At 48.3% G+C, this 20,276-nt stretch overlaps 1 protein-coding gene across 1 annotated transcript; it reads left to right on the forward strand.

Annotated features, from left to right (window-relative positions):
* The first annotated feature begins 423 nt into the window (after nt 1-423).
* On the forward strand, nt 424-1,844 carry LOC144893941 (uncharacterized). Its single transcript, XM_078785182.1, has 2 exons — nt 424-1,475; nt 1,607-1,844. The coding sequence occupies exons 1-2, from the start codon at nt 424-426 to the stop codon at nt 1,842-1,844; spliced, it is 1,290 nt and encodes a 429-aa protein (XP_078641308.1).
* Nucleotides 1,845-20,276: the final 18,432 nt, after the last annotated feature.

Genomic DNA, 20,276 nt, shown 5'->3' on the forward strand with positions numbered 1-20,276 from the left:
CTGTGCGGACAAACAAACAGACAAACGGACTCAAATGCAATACCCTCTCCACAGGCGAGGGTAATAATATGTCACAAAAACGAGCGTTAAATAATATGTGATGTCACACAAAACAAAACAAAACAAAACAAACGAGAACGGCACTCAGTGGAGAGCATACCTCCACCTGGTTGGCCATATCACTCAATGGTGAAGAATCACTGAAAAACTTCCACGAGCTGGATCCGGATCTTCACCAAAATCTAATCATTTTGTCCTTGTCCTTGTCACACTGAGAGCATCTCTGAGAGGGTCACTGAGAGCATCTCTGAGAGGGTCACTGACAGCATCTCTGAGAGGGTCACTGACAGCATCTCTGAGAGGGTCAGTGAGAGCATCTCTGAGAGGGTCACTGAGAGCATCTCTGAGAGGGTCACTGACAGCATGTCTGAGAGGGTCACGGACAGCATCTCTGAAAGGGTCACTGACAGCATTTCTGAGAGGGTCACTGACAGCATCTCTGAGAGGGTCACTGAGAGCATCTCTGAGAGGGTCACTGACAGCATTTCTGAGAGGGTCACTGAGAGCATCTCTGAGAGGGTCACTGACAGCATTTCTGAGAGGGTCACTGACAGCATCTCTGAGAGGGTCACTGAGAGCATCTCTGAGAGGGTCACTGAAAGCATCTCTGAGAGGGTCACTGAGAGCATCTCTGAGAGGGTCACTGACAGCATCTCTGAGAGGGTCACTGAGAGCATCTCTGAGAGGGTCACTGACAGCATCTCTGAGAGGGTCACTGAGAGCATCTCTGAGAGGGTCACTGACAGCATCTCTGAGAGGGTCACTGAGAGCATCTCTGAGAGGGTCACTGAAAGCATCTCTGAGAGGGTCACTGAGAGCATCTCTGAGAGGGTCACTGACAGCATCTCTGAGAGGGTCACTGAGAGCATCTCTGAGAGGGTCACTGACAGCATCTCTGAGAGGGTCACTGACAGCATCTCTGAGAGGGTCACTGACAGCATCTCTGAGAGGGTGACTGACAGCATCTCTGAGAGGGTCACTGAGAGCATCTCTGAGAGGGTCACTGACAGCATCTCTGAGAGGGTCACTGACAGCATCTCTGAGAGGGTCACTGACAGCATCTCTGAGAGGGTCACTGACAGCATCTCTGAGAGGGTCACTGACAGCATCTCTGAGAGGGTCACTGACAGCATCTCTGAGAGGGTCACTGAGAGCATCTCTGAGAGGGTCACTGACAGCATCTCTGAGAGGGTCATTGACAGCATCTCTGAGAGGGTCACTGACAGCATCTCTGAGAGGGTCACTGACAGCATCTCTGAGAGGGTCACTGACAGCATCTCTGAGAGGGTCACTGACAGCATCTCTGAGAGGGTCACTGACAGCATTTCTGGGAGGGTCACTGACAGGATCTCTGAGAGGGTCACTGACAGCATCTCTGAGAGGGTCACTCAGTCACTGAGAGCATTTCTGAGAGGGTCACTGACAGCATCTCTGAGAGGGTCACTGACAGCATCTCTGAGAGGGTCACTGACAGGATCTCTGAGAGGGTCACTGACAGCATCTCTGAGAGGGTCACTGACAGCATCTCTGAGTGGGTCACTGACAGGATCTCTGAGAGGGTCGCTGACAGGATGTCCGAGAGGGTCACTGACAGCATCTCTGAGAGGGTCACTGACAGCATCTCTGAGTGGGTCACTGACAGGATCTCTGAGAGGGTCGCTGACAGGATGTCCGAGAGGGTCACTGACAGCATCTCTGAGAGGGTCACTGAGAGCATCTCTGAGAGGGTCGCTGACAGCATTTCTGAGAGTGTCACTGACAGGATCTCTGAGAGCACTCACTGACAGCATCTCTGAGAGGTTCGCTGACAGCATCTCTGAGAGCACTCACTGACAGGATCTCTGAGAGGGTCACTGACAGCATCTCTGAGAGCACTCACTGACAGCATCTCTGAGAGCACTCACTGACAGCATCTCTGAGAGGTTCGCTGACAGCATTTCTGAGAGGGTCACTGACAGGATCTCTGAGAGGGTCACTAACAGCATCTCTGAGAGGGTCACTGACAGCATCTCTGAGAGGGTTGCTGACAGCATTTCTGAGAAGGTCACCGAACAGGATCTCTGAGAGGGTCGCTGACAGGATCTCTGAGAGGGTCACTGACAGGATCTCCGAGAGGTTCACTGACAGGATCTCTGAGAGCACTCACTGACAGGATGTCTGAGAGGGTCGCTGACAGGATCTCTGAGAGGGTCACTGACAGGATCTCTGAGAGGTTCACTGACAGGATCTCTGAGAGCACTCACTGACAGCATTTCTGAGAGGGTTACTGACAGCATCTCTGAGATGGTCACTGAGAGCATCTTTGAGAGGGTCACTGACAGGATCTCTGAGAGGGTTACTGACAGCATCTCTGAGATGGTCACTGAGAGCATCTCTGAGAGGGTCACTGACAGGATCTCTGAGAGGTTCACTGACAGGATCTCTGAGAGCACTCACTGACAGCAGCTCTGAGAGGGTTACTGACAGCATCTCTGAGATGGTCACTGAGAGCATATCTGAGAGGGTCACTGACAGCATATCTGAGAGGGTCACTGACAGGATCTCTGAGAGGGTCACTGACAGCATCTCTGAGAGGGTCACTGACAGCATCTCTGAGAGGGTCACTTACAGCATCTCTGAGAGGGTCACTGACAGCATCTCTGAGAGGGTCACTTACAGCATCTCTCAGAGGGTTACTGACAGCATTTCTGAGAAGGTCATTGACAGCATTTCTGAGAGGGTCACTGACAGGATCGCTGAGAGGGTAACTGACAGTATCTCTGAGAGGGTCACTGACAGCATCTCTGAGAGGGTCAATGACAGGATCTCTGAGAGGGTGACTGACAGGATTTCTGAGAGGGTCACTGACAGGATCTCTGAGAGTTTCACCGAACAGATTCTCTGAGAGGGTCGCTGACAGGATCTCTGAGAGGGTCGCTGACAGGATCTCTGAGAGGGTCACTGACAGGATCTCTGAGATGGTCGCTGAAAGGATGTCCGAGAGGGTCACTGAGAGCATCTCTGAGAGGTTCGCTGACAGGATCTCTGAGAGTGTCACTGACAGCATCTCTGAGAGGTTCGCTGACTGCATTTCAGAGAGGATCACTGACAGGATCTCTGAGAGGGTCACTGACAGGATCTCTGAGAGGGTCACTGACAGCATCTCTGAGATGATCACTGACAGGATATCTGAGAGGGTCACTGACAGGATCTCTGAGAAGGTCACTGACAGGATCTCTGAGAGGGTCACTGACAGGATCTCTGAGAGGGTCACTGACAGCATCTCTGAGAGGATCACTGACAGGATCTCTGAGAGCACTTGCTGACTGGATTTCTGAGAGGGTCACTGACAGCATCTCTGAGATGATCACTGACAGGATATCTGAGAGGGTCACTGACAGGATCTCTGAGAGGGTCACTGACAGGATCTCTGAGAGGGTCACTGACAGGATCTCTGAGAGGGTCACTGACAGCATCTCTGAGAGGATCACTGACAGGATCTCTGAGAGCACTTGCTGACTGGATCTCTGAGAGGGTCACTGACAGCATCTCTGAGAGGATCACTGACAGGATCTCTGAGAGCACTTGCTGACAGCATTTCAGAGAGGATCACTGACAGCATCTCTGAGAGGGTCACTGACAGGATCTCTGAGAGGGTCACTGACAGCATCTCTGAGATGATCACTGACAGGATATCTGAGAGGGTCACTGACAGGATCTCTGAGAGGGTCACTGACAGGATCTCTGAGAGGGTCACTGACAGGATCTCTGAGAGGGTCACTGACAGCATCTCTGAGAGGATCACTGACAGGATCTCTGAGAGCACTTGCTGACTGGATTTCTGAGAGGGTCACTGTCAGGTTCTCTGAGAGGGTCACTGACAGCATCTCTGAGAGCACTCACTGACAGCATCTCTGAGAGGGTCGCTGACAGGATCTCTGAGAGGGTTGCTGACAGGATCTCTGAGAGGGTCACTGACAGGATGTTCGAGAGGGTCACTGACAGCATCTCTGAGATGGTCGCTGACAGCATTTCTGAGAGGGTCACTGACAGGATCTCTGAGAGGCTCGCTGACAGGATCTCTGAGAGTTTCACCGAACATAACACCGAACAGATTCCATAAATCCCTTCTCTTTCCTCTCCAATCCCCATGCTTCATCTCTCTTCCTCCCCCGCCCCACCCCCCCAGCCTTACTCCTCCCACCACTCCTCCACTCCTCCGCCCCATCCCTTTGCCTCACTTATCCCTCCTCCCCCACCATACATTTCTCTCCCCAATCTACCTGTGTTACCTGCGGTGTTACCTGTCCTGCCCTCCCCTCCCCCCTCCCTCCCGTCGCCAGCTCCCGTCCCCCCCTCCCCTCAAACCCTTATTGTAGCCTCTTACTGGGTCCATGTCTTGTTTTTTTTCTCTTTTTTTTTCTCGGTTTTCCTTTTTCAGTCTTATTTTCACTCTTTCTTTCTTTTTTTCTTCTATCCATTTTTTCTCTCTTGGTTATACAATGATTTTGAAAACATGCATGTGATGACAAATGCATAATGTTTATACAGGAAATGTTTGTTGTTTTAAATGGATGATTATGATTATAAATTCATAATGATTAGTATGATTGAAAGGTACGAATGATACCACAAGGCTTTCCGGTGTAAAAATGGTTACATTGGCTTCGAGAAGAGCTTTCAAGCCCTATAGGATCAGTTGTGCATTACAAGCAATAGAGTTAAAATTGCATGATAATTATACATTTCAAAATAATTTGAGCATGATTGGATCAAAATTGTCAATATTTTGAATTGGTTATCATTTGTTGGCAAAACATTTCAAGATGGTTTTTTTACAAAATGTTAATTGTAAAGAGGTTTGGGTACCATTAAAATTGAGACATTTTTTTCCAATGAACTGTTTCATATCTGTCTGATCAATTTTGGCTGACTGTCTCACGAATGAAGGATGAGTTGCCTTCAGTGGTTGCAAATGTCGAATTTTGTGATGTAATGGCCAGGCAAAATTGAGAGATATGTCAGATATGACCCTAGGACAGAACAGTGATTCGTCAATTGACATGAGGTGTGGGTCAGAGGTGACGACCAATGATCATAGAACTCAGTCAACAGATAAAGCTATTCTGACAACATTGGGAAAATGGCTTATGCATGGAGTCATCTAAATGATTGATTTGATTTATTGATGAATATTGATAAATTGATTTATTGATGTGTAAGTGAGTTCTCAAGAAAGAAGCTTTGACATGTTTGTGAGATATCATCAATGCGAAGAAACCTTGAAAAAAATGAGCAAGGTGGTGAGTTGGGAAGGAAGAAGGGTCCATATATACATATATATATATATATATATATATATATATAACTGTAAGAAATAGTAGAAACTCCACAGTACAAGCAGGGCGTCTCATTTGCATTGAATAAATAATCGTTAGATTAAATAAGACGTGGACGTAGCTTCAGGACGTCGATCTTTAATTGTCGACAAGCTTTCGACCAACAAAGGTCTTCTTCTGAGTCGGCCCCAAGTTCAACGGAAGTGAAGCGCACCTTCCAGTTACCGTTTGCGTTCTATGGTGCATTATATTATAGTTTGCGTTCTATGGTTTGCGTATTATATTATACTAGGGCATGCCCGTACTATATATATATCTAAAATTATATCCCCCCCCCTCTATTTACATGAAATGGTTTGGTCCATTCGCAAAGCCAAAGCGAACGGCTTGCGAGTACGGTAGAACCCCCCCCCTCTATTTACATGAAATGGTTTGGTCCATTCGCAAAGCCAAAGCGAACGGCGAACGGCTAAATCGCCATAGCTCGGTAGCTCGCTGCTCTCTGATTGGTCGAATCGTTTTTTGGACATACCTTGGGAACCACTTGTCCGATTAATTTCAAACCTTGAAAAGGCACATCCTCGGGTCCCCAGCAATATACCTGGCAAGTTTCAAGTATATCGGACCGGTAGTTGTCGAGAAACAGCGGTCGCATACACACAGAGATTACTGGAATTATAGATAGATTATATATGTGGTTACCAATTTTGTGTGATTCCCCCTCAACAGAACGGGATACCTGCTGACTGAAAGGCATTTGATTTTGGTGTAATTGGCTGTACACCTGTCAGTGGTGGCTCATCTGCAATACCGATCTGTGAGATTGGGTTGTGGAAAAGCCACAGGTGAGGGAGGCTCTCTGGAAATCACCTGTAATCACCGATTGGAAAGGTGGAGAGATCCTTCCTGGAAGAGTAAGAGTGGAGCTTATAGGAATAATCGAGGCAACAATGCATCCAACGCTTCTCTGTACAAGGTGGAACAAACCTCAATAGATTTTATTTGCAGTACATATAGTGGATAGCGTGTACAGGTGTATTCCAAATTGCAGATCATAGTAGTTTACCTCGTACATTGAGTGAGTACTGAGTGTTATTCACACACAGGCAGAATGGGGAATGGAGCCTGTAAGGATAAACAAGGTCAACTCGACATGTCCCAAAGAGGTGCTTGCATGAATTACATGTATCAGCGATATGGTGCAGATTCACTTAAAGATGTGGAGTCCTGGTATGAATGGACAAAAGGTAAGAAAAAGGAATTCCCAAAGGATGGCACTTTTGAAAGGAGCAGATTGGAAACAGTCAGAGAAGAACTCGAAGCAAGAGGGAGGCAGAAGTTGAAAGTGGATTGGAAACCATTTTATTACTGGGACACTGAGTCTAGGGACCAGGAGACCAGAACAAAAATTGGGTGTTTGAAGAAGGAGGTGAAACAGATACAGCACAGGTTGGGAAAGGTATCCACTCAGATGCCTCTTGAAATTAGCAATGGAAAGTGATCCCAGTCTAGATTGTACCCAGAAGCAAGGTCATATGAGATAGATCAACTGGAAGAGGAAACTCCTCCACCTTATCGGAGAAATATTGTATATCAGCCACATGCCCCTGTGAGGCCAGAGCAACATGCGGTAGTACCAGCACCTGCCGAAATACCAGAACAAAGTGGAGCGGTTGGCTCTAGCCAACAGAGGACAGATGAAAGAAGTGACTCATCTGAGGCAACTTCCCCCCCCCCCCAAAGCTCAGATCTCCCCCCCCCCCCCCCCCAAAGCACTCGCCCTCTCTCAGATCTCTCGATGTCTCCATGTCTCTCGGTCCCTGCTCTCAAATGTTGTGTTTGTGTCCTTCCCCCTCTCTCCCCATCTTGTCTACCGCTCCCTATGTTATATGTTTTATGTGTCGGTTTGTCTTTCTGTGTGATTAATGTTCGCTCTTTCACGAGCCTCGATCTTGTATACAAAAAAAAAAAAAAAAAAAAAAAAAATAAATAAAAAATAAAAAATAAAAAATAAAAACTACCCAAGAGGGTGCAACTGGAGGACAGGAACGGATTCAGAGACAAGAACCGACTCAAAGTGAGCAAGCGATACAACCAGTTGCAACAACTTCACAATACTTTCCACCTCACAATACAAGGAGTAAGGGTCCTTTGATCAATGCCAATCAATCCAACGATCAATGTGATTTGCCAGTGAACAATCAAAACTTGACTCTTTCGCAGAGCGACTTTGAGCAATATGGCGTTATGAATTTTCCTCAGCGGCAATTTCCAGGGACAAATCAGGAACACCCAGACCATATGTATAGACCTTGGCAGGTACATGAATTGAAGGCATTGCAGAGTAGTATGCCATCAATCAAGACAGATCCACTTCAATTCACAGAGGAGCTGCAATTGATTGTGGAAACTCAAATACCAACTGCAAGAGACATGGAAATACTTTTGAAATGGTTAATTCCTAATACCACAACTTTGAGAAAATTAATGGGAGATGCGAACTGGGTACATGCAGAAGATGGACAGCTAGATATGGGCAGAGAAGCTAAAAAGGCACAGATAAACAAATGAATAGAGGCCATACAAAAATTGCCACCCGTGACTGATTGGAACAAGGTGGTTACGTGTAAACAGAAAACTGGAGAAGATGCTGGTGACTATTTGGACAGATTGCGAGATGTTTTCCGACTATATTCTGGAATAGACCAGGCACAAATTGACAATGCCTTAAAACCTCTTTTTATTAATGGTCTGTTGCCAAAATTGAAGAGTGAAGTGGAAAGACAGTGTATTGCTTGGGAAGGCAAGCCGACGCAAGAAATATTGAATTATGCTTTGCATCAGCGAATTCAGGCCCGAAACAGTGCAATAAATACCGAAAAATTGATGCAACTACAGACACAAGCCCTGATGACTATGAATCAACACAACAGGTTTTCTATGCAACAACGCAACAATGCAACAGGCAACAACTATGTTTCAGGAGATAACCAGAGATCGGAGTGGCAACCCAGAGACCCAGAGATGCAACCCAGAGATGCAAGTGAACAGGTGGACAGAACAGGCAATGACAGAAACCGGTGTTTCAATTGTGGAGAAATGGGACATTGGAAAAGAAGATGTCCGTATTTAAACAGAAGACAATTTCGCAAGGGAAACCAAGGACAGGGATACTACCAACTACCACCACCTAAGCCAACAAATAGAGCTCCATTGAGGAACGCCCCAATTAAGGGAGGACCTCAGCAGAATAGATGGTCGGTAACACCCTTTTGAGGGTAAAATTGAAATCCTCATTGAAAGTTGCCTTAGCATCAGCTCCTGCTCTAGGACTGCCGGATTATGACAAAAATTTCTTCCTCTATTCACATGAGAAAGGAGGATTTGCCCAATCAGTGTTGGCACAAAAACATGGAGGAAAATTGCGCCCCATAGTGTATCACAGCACTCGATTGGATCCAGTAGCACGAGGGTTTCCACAGTGCTTGCGAGCAGTGGCAGCAGCATCATATGCAGGAGAAGCCACAGCTACAATAGTCCTGGGGTGCCCATTAATTCTTCTTGTTGAGCATGCGGTGGCAACGGTTTTACTGAAGGCAGGAACGCAGCACCTTTCAGCATCAAGAGCTACAACTTATGAACTAGGGTTATTGACGCCGTCAAACCTTACCATTCATCGTTGTCCAACGCTAAACCCAGCATATTTGTTGCCAACAGAAGAAGATGGTGAGCCCCATGACTGTGCTGAGGTATTGGCACATGCACTAGTGCCTCGCATTGACTTGAAGGACATTCCCATCCCAGACGCAGATCTGGTACTGTATGTTGACGGATCATCATCAAGAGCATTGGATGGTTCACTATTGACAGGATATGCAGTATGTACAGATGCTGAGACATGGGAAAGCGGCAAATTACCAAACACTTATTCGGCTCAACAGGCAGAACTTTTTGCATTAACTAGAGCCTGTTGTTTAGCGGAAAACCAGATAGTAACCATTTATACAGACTCCAGTTATGCGCATGGGGTTGTTCATGATTATGGTGCCCTCTGGAAACAGAGGATTTTTGACATCTTCAGGAAGCCAAATTAAAAACGGGATGTTGATTGCTAGCCTCTTGGAGGCAATCCTTCTACCATCTGCAATTGCAGTGATCAAATGTGAGGCCCATACACGAGGAAGAGATGAGGTCTCGCAGGGAAATGCAAGGGCGGATGAAGCAGCAAAGCTTGCGCCAAATTCTGAACAAGACCCAGTGATTATACAAGGACCTGTAAGGATTCCTGAAAACACCTCAATGCTGCAAGACGTCAGCACCATGCAAGAAGAGGTAGAGGACCAGGAAAAAGATGTGTGGGTACAGACTGGATGCACATTTGACAATGAATCTAAATTGTGGACTTCTCGCGATGTGCGTGTTGTTGCTCCTCACCAGCTGTTACCATGGATTGCTCATCTGGCTCATGGAGTGAGTCATACAGGCAAAGGAAGAATGTGTGCATCGGTGTCAAGACAATGGTATGCGCCTGGATTTACACTTGTGGCAGAGCAATGTTGTGCTACATGTCAGGTGTGTCAGGCGTATAATCCAGGAAAAGGTGAGAAGACTACACAAGGAGCTCATCCCGCACCGACAGGTCCGTTTGTACATTTACAAATGGATTTTATCCAGATGGAGAAGTGCGCTGGATTTGAGTTTGTTTTGGTGATTATAGGCATGTTTACAAAGTGGGTAGAAGCTTACCCATATGTCGCTTTGGAGTTCCTTGCAGGATTTATTCTGATCAGGGAACGCATTTCACAGCAGAAGTTGTTAAGGAATTGGGTAAGGCAATGCAAATGAACCTTCATCTTCACTGTCCTTATCATCCTCAATCAGTGGGAGCAGTGGAACGATATAATGGAGTGATAAAGAACAAGTTGGCCAAAATCTGCGCAGAAACCAACTTGAAATGGCCGGATGCCATTCCGCTTGCACTCCTTGCAATGAGAGCTACTCCCAATAGGAGAACGGGATTATCCCCACATGAAATCTTGATGGGGAGACCGATGCGGGTACCTCATTCACCTCCCCTGATGATTAAGGAGATGGATATTCACCGGATGGATGATTTGATGTACTCCTTCTGTATTGAATTGACCAAAGTGGTGAAGATGTTTCATTCCCAGGTGAAGGAAGCTTTACCAGAACCTGCAGAGAATGAGTGTCATTCTTTTGAACCTGGAGATTATGTGTACATCAAAATTTTCAAATGGAAAACTGCGTTGAAACCACGATGGTCAAGACCACATCAGGTGCTGCTCACAACGCATACTGCAGTGAAATGCCAAGGCAGATCAAGTTGGATTAATGCCTCTCATTGCAAGCGAGCACATGGGGCTGAGGGAGATAGTCCCACAGAAAATGAGGCTGCATTTAGCAGCCCAGCAGAACATTAATTGGCAGATACATCAAAGTCATGATTTCCACTGATTTGAATTACATTTTATCACCCCTTGCTTTGCTCAACATTGCATTTTCAACATTTAGCATTCCTATCTGGTATTTATAAGATAGTGACATTTATTTGCCTACATGACATATAATTATGTACTGATATTAGTGCAACACGAGTTATGTGCAACAGTTATTAGTGCAACATGCAACGTGAGTTAGACCCCTGGACATAGGGGGAGCAGGGAAAGGCAAATAATTGGATTTATGCTACCTGTTAAAGGTTTTTTTTTATTTTTCTGTTAGAAACCTTGCTAGTTATGAGTTTGGTATATGAGGTGTGTTCAAAAAGTATCCGACCTTTGTTCATAAAAAATACTCGTATCCAGATAAAAAATTTTAAATAATAATCTCGTTCAAAGTAGTCCCCTTGGGCTGCCACACACTTCTCCCAATGGTTCTGCCACTGTCGGAAGCAGCACTGGAACGCCTCTTTTGGGATGGCACGCAGCTGGTCCGTCGCATTCCGCATGATGTCTTCTCTGGAGTCGAAGAAAACGGTCAGCATGACTTTGACATTGCTGCGGACCTGCCTTGCTTTTTTTGGCCTCGGGGATGTTGGATGCTTCTATTGTGATGACTGCAACTTGGTTTCTGGGTCGTACCCATAAACCCAGGACTCATCGCCAGTGATCACTGTGTTGAGGAAGCTGGGATCGCTGTTCACAGTCTCCAGCAGCTGTGATCTGTGCGATCTCCAAACGGAGTTGCTTCTGCTCAATCGTTAGCAGCTTTGGTACGAACTTCGCTGAGATTCTCCTGAAGCCCAAATCCTCCTTCATAATGGAATGAACGGTGTTGAATCTTGCGGATCGTTTCCACTTGGGAATCGCCAAGCTTTACACAAAATTTGATGCAGTAGCATTGTTCAAGTTTTTCCGTCATTTTGTCAAAAACGAAAATCCGACGGCGCTCACTTACATTTCCTCACTCATCGGCGGTCTGCCGTCGAATGACAGCTTCTGCAGGTGGGAAAAAATTCATGCGTGCGCATTAGGATCGCCTACATACGTGCACCAATCAATGCCTCCCTAGCTTCTTTTTTTTTACGCACGAAAAATAAAGGTCGGATACTTTTTGAACACACCTCGTATAATGTTGAATTTCATTGACATGTAATTACGTTATAGGTATGGACATATACGAGGGGTAGCTCACATGTTTTACAGATGGATACAAGTGGGACAAAGGGAAAGATCTTATCAAGACAAGCCGAGCAATCAGGAGAAACCGGAGGCTTCTACTTCGGATACTCCGTGAAAATGGTGATATTTATCCTGGGAATAAGCTCTCTAGTAGTGGGGGCTTTGTGTTGTATGGATTATTTTGGGATAATGAGAGAACAAAATGCAACACTAGTGGCCGACACAAAGACATATGATTATTTGACAGGACATAAGCAAAAAAGAAGTTTGATGGAACATAGGGAGACACGTTTGGAACCCGATGGATTACACGTGATTAACACTTTTTTACATTTAGCCCACACGAGAGCTGATATAGCAAATGAAAGTAATTGTTGGATATGTACACAAATGCCACATTCTAGTGAGAACGGAGTACCATTGGAGGTAGTTCCTTTTGGGTGGGAGGAATTATGTAGCCGTTTCCCAGACACCCTGATAGCAGCAGATTTTGAAGGCTCAATGTCAGGGAGAATAGGATGGCAAAGAGGAGGATATAATTGTTACCAATTTGAGGACAGTTATAGGCCTACATATGATAAGGAGAAAATGCCCTCTTACATGACTATTCAACAACAAATGAAAGGATTAATGTGTATCACCAGACCCCAAACGCCTACGAATAACAGGTCTATGGGAACCTCCGAATGTCACAATTATGGTCGCGAAGAAGGCTGGATGAGATTGCCTGTCCCATTATGAATAAATGGTTCGGAGGGTTTAACTCTGTATTGGGAAGGTACTTGGGGAATGACAACACATGGACGTATAATAATACTGTTATGAATTTGGTAATGCAACATCTAGAGCTAGGTAGATCTGAATAGGTAGGTATTCGGCTGTCGTGACAGGGACTCTACATGTAATAAGTTCTTGATGTTTAGGCGTTTGTCGGGGTAAGATGTATGATTGTGGATCTACCTGGAGGTCCGAGTGTTAAATAGTGAGGGATTAAAGGTAACGCCCCTGTGAGTATCACCTAGTAATCAAACCTTTGTCCTTTATGGCACTGCAAACCACATAAACATTAGTTAGGTCCTTAGCGCAACATTAAATAATCCCCTTTCCCTGACAAGGACTTCGTATTAAATTGACAGGAAACCAGGTCAAAAACACCGCCACGATTGGCCGCCACCGTGTACACCTCCAAAGGCCTACAAACCTGGCCGGCACGTGTTATGCCAGGACCGCAGGGTCGCGTAACGGGGGAGATGTCAGGAGTCGCGGGAGGCTATGATTGGCTGAGGAGTGCGCGAATGTGACGTCATCGGCCACCAATATAGGCGACGGTCGGACGCCATTTCAGGAGTTCACCAGTTCACCAGTTCGCGAGTTGAGTCGCAAGTCACACGAAGTGAGTTCGCGGAGTTGAGTTGAGTCGCAAGTCACACGAAGTGAGTTCGCGGAGTTGAGTTGAGTCGCAAGTCACACAGAGTTGAGTTGAGTTGAGTTCGTGGCAGGCACTGCAGACGCAGGCAGGCACCAGAGAGTTGAGCGGTGGTGGAGAGTTGGAGAGGACACGCCATTCCAGTCGCAGTTCGAGTGCAGTTCGGGTTGTAGGGAGTCGCAGGAGACACACGAGAGCACACCCAGTTGGCACTGAGCAGTTCGTTGGCACTTGGCTGCCAGCACTCCCACGTCGAGTCGAGTGGAGTTGAAAGGAGTCCTTCCTGTCCCTGGTCAAGTGGAGCCGCTGGCCTGCGTCGGACGCGTGGTGCTTGGAGCGAGGGGCCTCGTGGTGTGCGATCGGGCCGGAAGGAGCGGTGCTGGACACCAACAATACAAGACGACAAAGACAGATAAGCCCGATCTCCGCGTATATTTTGAACGACGGGACGTGTTATTTTCGTGATTAATCTCCCTCGTTTGTGTTTGCTGTCAGTCGTGTGGGGACGTCCCGATTTAGGTTTATTAGAATTATTAGATTTACCGGCGGGCTTTTTCACTGGCTTTACTTTTCCTAATAAACCCTTATATTACTTTTTGTACATAATATCTGAACGCAGTTTTCCTGGGTGTTTGATTTCAATCGATAAGGTTGCGGAGCCTTCGCTGCGTCTGGCCTTCCGCGCGTTGGTGTTGAACTTGAGTCCGCCATTGAGTTTTCGCCTCGGGAGTGTAAAGTCTCGCAATCGGTCATCCGTGTTACCCTACGGTGTTCACCAAGGGTAGTCACGCGACAAGTGGTGTCAGGAGTGGGATTTGAACCCGTCGGACAAATTTTTTGTCCGCGGCGAGACATCGACACGGTCGGACAAATTTTTTTGTCCGCGGGGAGACATCGACACGGTCGGGCGTACATTGCGTCCGACGTTCGAACGCAAAATTTGTATAGGCGAGGCGGAGAAATTTAATAATCAATTGGGCATACGGAGCGCGATATCGCGTCTCCGTCAAATTTAAATTGTGTTTTTGGTATTAAAATAAATACGCGCGCGGGAAACAACCTTCCGAAAGGCGGATGTCGGAGGTCGACGAAATGGAGGTGCGCAGCGAGGCCTCCGTCAGCGTCGGGAGTGAGCCGGAAATAGGGGAATTAGATGCAGAGGTGAGCCTTGGAACCTCCCTCGTCCCGAGCACCAACTTATCCCCCTCCCCCACCGGGGAGTCGGGAGTAGTAGGAACGGCCCCGACAACCGACCAGATGTTGGGTCAATTGCTTCGAAAAATGGAAGGGATGGAAAAGAACAGTGAGCGATTGGGAAAGCAGATGGGAGACATGAACGCACAGAGTGAGCGAGCCAGTCGGGAATTGAATGAACAAATGAAGTCACAGGGGAAGGAATGGAGGGAAGGAATGAAGGAAATGAGTGATCGATTGAGTATTAAAATTGATGGGCTGGCAAACAAAATGGCAAAATTTGGAATTGCACAGGTGGATGGGGAATGTCCACAGGTGGATGGGGAATGTGTACAGGTAGATGGGGAATGCCTGCAGGTAAACGTGGAGTGTCCACAGGTGAGCGGGGAAGGAAATTTGGAATGTGAGAGTTGTAATGGGGAATGTTTCCCACATTCTGGCCTGGTTGTTTATCGGGACCGTGTGGATGTCACAACACCCCAACCGGGGGATGAATTTGGAATTGTGCAGCACCAGGGCGGTGGTGCGGAGCAAGAGGGGGTAGAGTTTTTGGGGGTCCATGCGATAGAGCCGGACCGGGTATTTATTGAGGATGATTTGATCCAGCGGCTGGAGACCTGTGACAGTCCCATGGAGGTAGAGCTTGTTCAGGCCCAAAGGAGCCTGGGTGATGAGGTGAGTTGGTCAGAGGAGGTGGTTGGAATGACCGAGGGGACGCTCACTGTACACTGCTATTTGGAAACAGAGGCTCCAAAATTGGACAACCAGTTGGGGGAGTGTGTTGGCTCCGGGCTGGATTTGGATCTTGGAGGATCGGGAGATAGAGCTTCTGGAGATTTGGTCCCTGTAGGGAATTTGGATCAACTGCAGGGAGGGGCAGAACAACCGGTGGTAGAGGTTGTTCCCTGCAGCTGCGGTTTGGCAGTGGGAATGAAAATTTGTAAAAGAAAATTTAAAATAAAATTACAATGGGAAATTGATTTGGAGCAGCCATGGTGGGGATTGGTCCCCGGGCTGCGGGATCTGGACATGGCGAGGTCATGGGTGATGGCCTCGGGCCAAAGTTGCCCCTTTCAAAATTTGGGTATGCCAGCCAGCTGGGGGGCTGTGATGGCGAGATTTGGACGTGGGGTCCAGCCTTGGGTGTCGAGGTACGACCTGGGTCCCACGGGGGGTCTGGTGGAGTGTGGCGTCCCTTGTCCGTCGGGGCGCCGTCCGAGCTGGTGGCTCGGGCCGGCAGGGTCACCGGACCCTGGTGGGGGTTAAGACCTCCAGGGAGGTCCGAGGTGGTTTCTCAAGCCTGGGATGGCAAATATTGAGGACCACTGGGGGGAGGTGTTGTGGGTCGCGCTTTGGTGGTGGCACCGCAGATGGCCAGCTTGGGACTGATGTGGTGACCACCCGGGCATGCGGCCTGGCACTCTCCTCCAGGGACTCTGGGACAACCAGCATGTGGTGACCTGGCATGGTGGTTGGTCTATGGACGCGGGTCAAACCGAATGGACAGGGATGGAGATAGCCTGCCGGACAACCATTGGGGCATCTGTGGAACGTGATGGTGTGAGTGACCTTCCACAGATGCTCCGTTATGATTTATGGACTCTCGGGTTGGGAAGAGAGCCATGGGGATGTGAATCGGGAGATGTGTAACGCGCCGAGCATATGGGCCATGCTCGGCTGGCATGTGTATGGCAAAGCATCCTTCTTTGGTGAGGTGAGTGAAATGTGACAAATGGTTGGCATGGGTAATCTGTGGGTTAGATGGAAATTTAAGGGTGGATTTTGAAATGCCATGGTGGACACTGTACAGTGACGCCATTATTGATCCAGGTGTGTAGACCAAAGTGTTGGAGGCTGTGATGAAATTAATAGGGTAGCAAGACACAGCTTTCAACTGGTTGCGGGGGCAACTGTGCTGATATTTGGGACGCGGGATGATGGGGATGTAGTTGTGTAGCCTGAGGGTCAACGTGGTGCTGTGCGTGTCCGAGGTGTGTGGACCATGTCTTCTGGGTGGGTCTCCTGGTGGAGCATGGCTGTTGACTGGACCTTGGTGTGGTCAAGTGTGGGTGAGCACTGGGGGGCTGCAGTTTTGTAGTCGGACTGGGGGATGATGGGGAGGTGCAGGGGACGTGGCTGTAGGGATGCCACGCACTGCGACCGTGCCCCCCAGGGCCGAGGTTGTGTGTGCGGTAGTGTGTGTTGTGGCAGCAAGTGCTCACCACATTGGCCAGCTGGGGCTGCTGCAGCTGTGTTCCTCGCAGGGGGGCCGAAGGATGGATGGTGGGTCGCGCCCTTATGGACACTCATGGGCCATGTTGGCGTTTTGACTGCTCACCTTGTCCCGGTGACCCTTGCACGGTAGAGGTGCAGAGCTGTCGTGGCCACAGGTAGTTGTGTAGTGATGATCACCGTTGGATGCGGATCCACATACCTGCCAGTGTAGTGGGGACAAAAGAGAAATTTGGAAGGATTTGGTAGGCCCAATGTGAAATTTGGGGAATTGTATGGGTGGATTGCACTTTGAACCTGACCAACCTGCAACTACCTGCACTTAAGGTGAGTGCTTTGAGGAGTACTGTCCCAGGCTTCAGGATTTGTTTGGGAAATTGGGGACATGTAATTTGGAGTTGGGAGGTGAGAGCGAGTGATGACATGGCCGGTGAGGGGATGGAATGGGAGCCACAGTGTCTTGTGGGTGGCGTATGTTTTTGTGTTGTGGTTAGGTGTTTTGATGTGGTCGTGAGAGTGGAACCTGGAGAGTGAGTGATGATTATTGGAGATAATGAGGGGTGATAATTGTGCTTGTGGAAATGTGCTTTTGGGAAGATGTAATGATTCGAACTGTGAAGGGGGAATTTCACATGTAGCAGGCCATGGCAAGCCTTGTAACACCTTTTACACCATCTATGGAATATTACTGAATTGTGCTGAGTTGTGTGGAGAATTGAATGGCAGTGGGGGAGGAAGTGTGTTTTGGGGTCTTGTGGGTGGGGAAGGTGTGTGTGTCCGCAGGTACAGAGCAAGCTCTGAGGAGCGATGCCTGCGGGCCCCCCTCTGCGGCAATTACCCCTGGCAGCCGGTGGTAACTGGAAATTGGAGCTCGTCGGTGGAGGGTCTGGTTGGGCGCCGCGGGGTGAGGAAGTCCCCCGGTGACCCGTGTTGCTGCGTGAAAGCAGGAGGCAAAGGAGCCTGGTGTGTGTGGAGACCCTCACCGGCGAGGTAACGGCGGAAAGGGGCTGTTGGGCTGTCATGGGGCCAAGAGGTAAAGGGGGGGGGGGGGCAATGAACTTGTAAGTCGGTTGACTTGTTTTTGGGACTGCGGGCACCACAGCCTGATGCGCCCCCACCATCTTTTTGTGCGGTACCTCCCCGCTGCCTAGTTGAGGAATGCACACACACGTGAATGACATCAATGCCATGGTCCTGCAGGGGGGTGTATTGAAGAAGAACCTTATTGATTTTTGAAATGCCTTGAAGACCTATGGAATGAGAATGAGTGGTTAAGGGGTCTGTGTAGCATGAATGTGGGCGAAATCCACCGAGCCGTGTCACTCACCTGTAACATCTGGACAGGGCCCGAGGAAATTTAGGGGGATGCATTGGGGATGGCCCCGCAGGTAAGGTTGAGTCTTGTGGCATCCACCGGGGGACGCGGTCTGTAGACCGGGGTATGTACAAAGGTTAGAGTTTTGAGTTTTGGAAAGATGGTTAAGTTTTGTGGTTAAGTTAGTGTTGTGTGTTGTTGTTTCCTCCCTCCACAGGAACAACGAAGAAGATGTACATACTTGCATGATGGTTAAGGGGTTCAGCATGTTAAGGAAGTGTAGGTAGGTAGTCCGACTCACTTCCCACAGCCCTTCCTGATTTATTTCATAGGTTAATTAAGTGTGTGACAGTAAGTGTTAAGGCTGGAATGGTAGCCCTGCGGTGAACCTTGCAGGAGCTACGGTTCCAGGGGGGGGGCTGTGTTATGAATTTGGTAATGCAACATCTAGAGCTAGGTAGATCTGAATAGGTAGGTATTCGGCTGTCGTGACAGGGACTCTACATGTAATAAGTTCTTGATGTTTAGGCGTTTGTCGGGGTAAGATGTATGATTGTGGATCTACCTGGAGGTCCGAGTGTTAAATAGTGAGGGATTAAAGGTAACGCCCCTGTGAGTATCACCTAGTAATCAAACCTTTGTCCTTTATGGCACTGCAAACCACATAAACATTAGTTAGGTCCTTAGCGCAACATTAAATAATCCCCTTTCCCTGACAAGGACTTCGTATTAAATTGACAGGAAACCAGGTCAAAAACACCGCCACGATTGGCCGCCACCGTGTACACCTCCAAAGGCCTACAAACCTGGCCGGCACGTGTTATGCCAGGACCGCAGGGTCGCGTAACGGGGGAGATGTCAGGAGTCGCGGGAGGCTATGATTGGCTGAGGAGTGCGCGAATGTGACGTCATCGGCCACCAATATAGGCGACGGTCGGACGCCATTTCAGGAGTTCACCAGTTCACCAGTTCGCGAGTTGAGTCGCAAGTCACACGAAGTGAGTTCGCGGAGTTGAGTTGAGTCGCAAGTCACACGAAGTGAGTTCGCGGAGTTGAGTTGAGTCGCAAGTCACACAGAGTTGAGTTGAGTTGAGTTCGTGGCAGGCACTGCAGACGCAGGCAGGCACCAGAGAGTTGAGCGGTGGTGGAGAGTTGGAGAGGACACGCCATTCCAGTCGCAGTTCGAGTGCAGTTCGGGTTGTAGGGAGTCGCAGGAGACACACGAGAGCACACCCAGTTGGCACTGAGCAGTTCGTTGGCACTTGGCTGCCAGCACTCCCGCGTCGAGTCGAGTGGAGTTGAAAGGAGTCCTTCCTGTCCCTGGTCAAGTGGAGCCGCTGGCCTGCGTCGGACGCGTGGTGCTTGGAGCGAGGGGCCTCGTGGTGTGCGATCGGGCCGGAAGGAGCGGTGCTGGACACCAACAATACAAGACGACAAAGACAGATAAGCCCGATCTCCGCGTATATTTTGAACGACGGGACGTGTTATTTTCGTGATTAATCTCCCTCGTTTGTGTTTGCTGTCAGTCGTGTGGGGACGTCCCGATTTAGGTTTATTAGAATTATTAGATTTACCGGCGGGCTTTTTCACTGGCTTTACTTTTCCTAATAAACCCTTATATTACTTTTTGTACATAATATCTGAACGCAGTTTTCCTGGGTGTTTGATTTCAATCGATAAGGTTGCGGAGCCTTCGCTGCGTCTGGCCTTCCGCGCGTTGGTGTTGAACTTGAGTCCGCCATTGAGTTTTCGCCTCGGGAGTGTAAAGTCTCGCAATCGGTCATCCGTGTTACCCTACGGTGTTCACCAAGGGTAGTCACGCGACAATACATATTTTATATGTGGACACAAGGCATATCCATATCTTCCACCGAGATGGTTCGGAACATGCTTTCTTGGGTTTGTACTTCCACACATGCGTTTGTTAACAGAATCACCAATGCATTTCCTGCATTATAGGCAGAAAAGGACTATTAATATGGGAGAATGGGTTGGAATGGTAGTATTTCCATTTTATGGAACCTGGAAGGCAGGAAGAGAACTTCGGCAAATGGCATTGGCTATGGAAACATTGGCAAATAGAATGGCTA

The sequence above is a fragment of the Myxine glutinosa genome, chromosome 10 (assembly GCF_964187855.1).
Source record: "Myxine glutinosa chromosome 10, kmMyxGlut1.1, whole genome shotgun sequence".
Classification (NCBI taxonomy): domain Eukaryota; kingdom Metazoa; phylum Chordata; class Myxini; order Myxiniformes; family Myxinidae; genus Myxine; species Myxine glutinosa.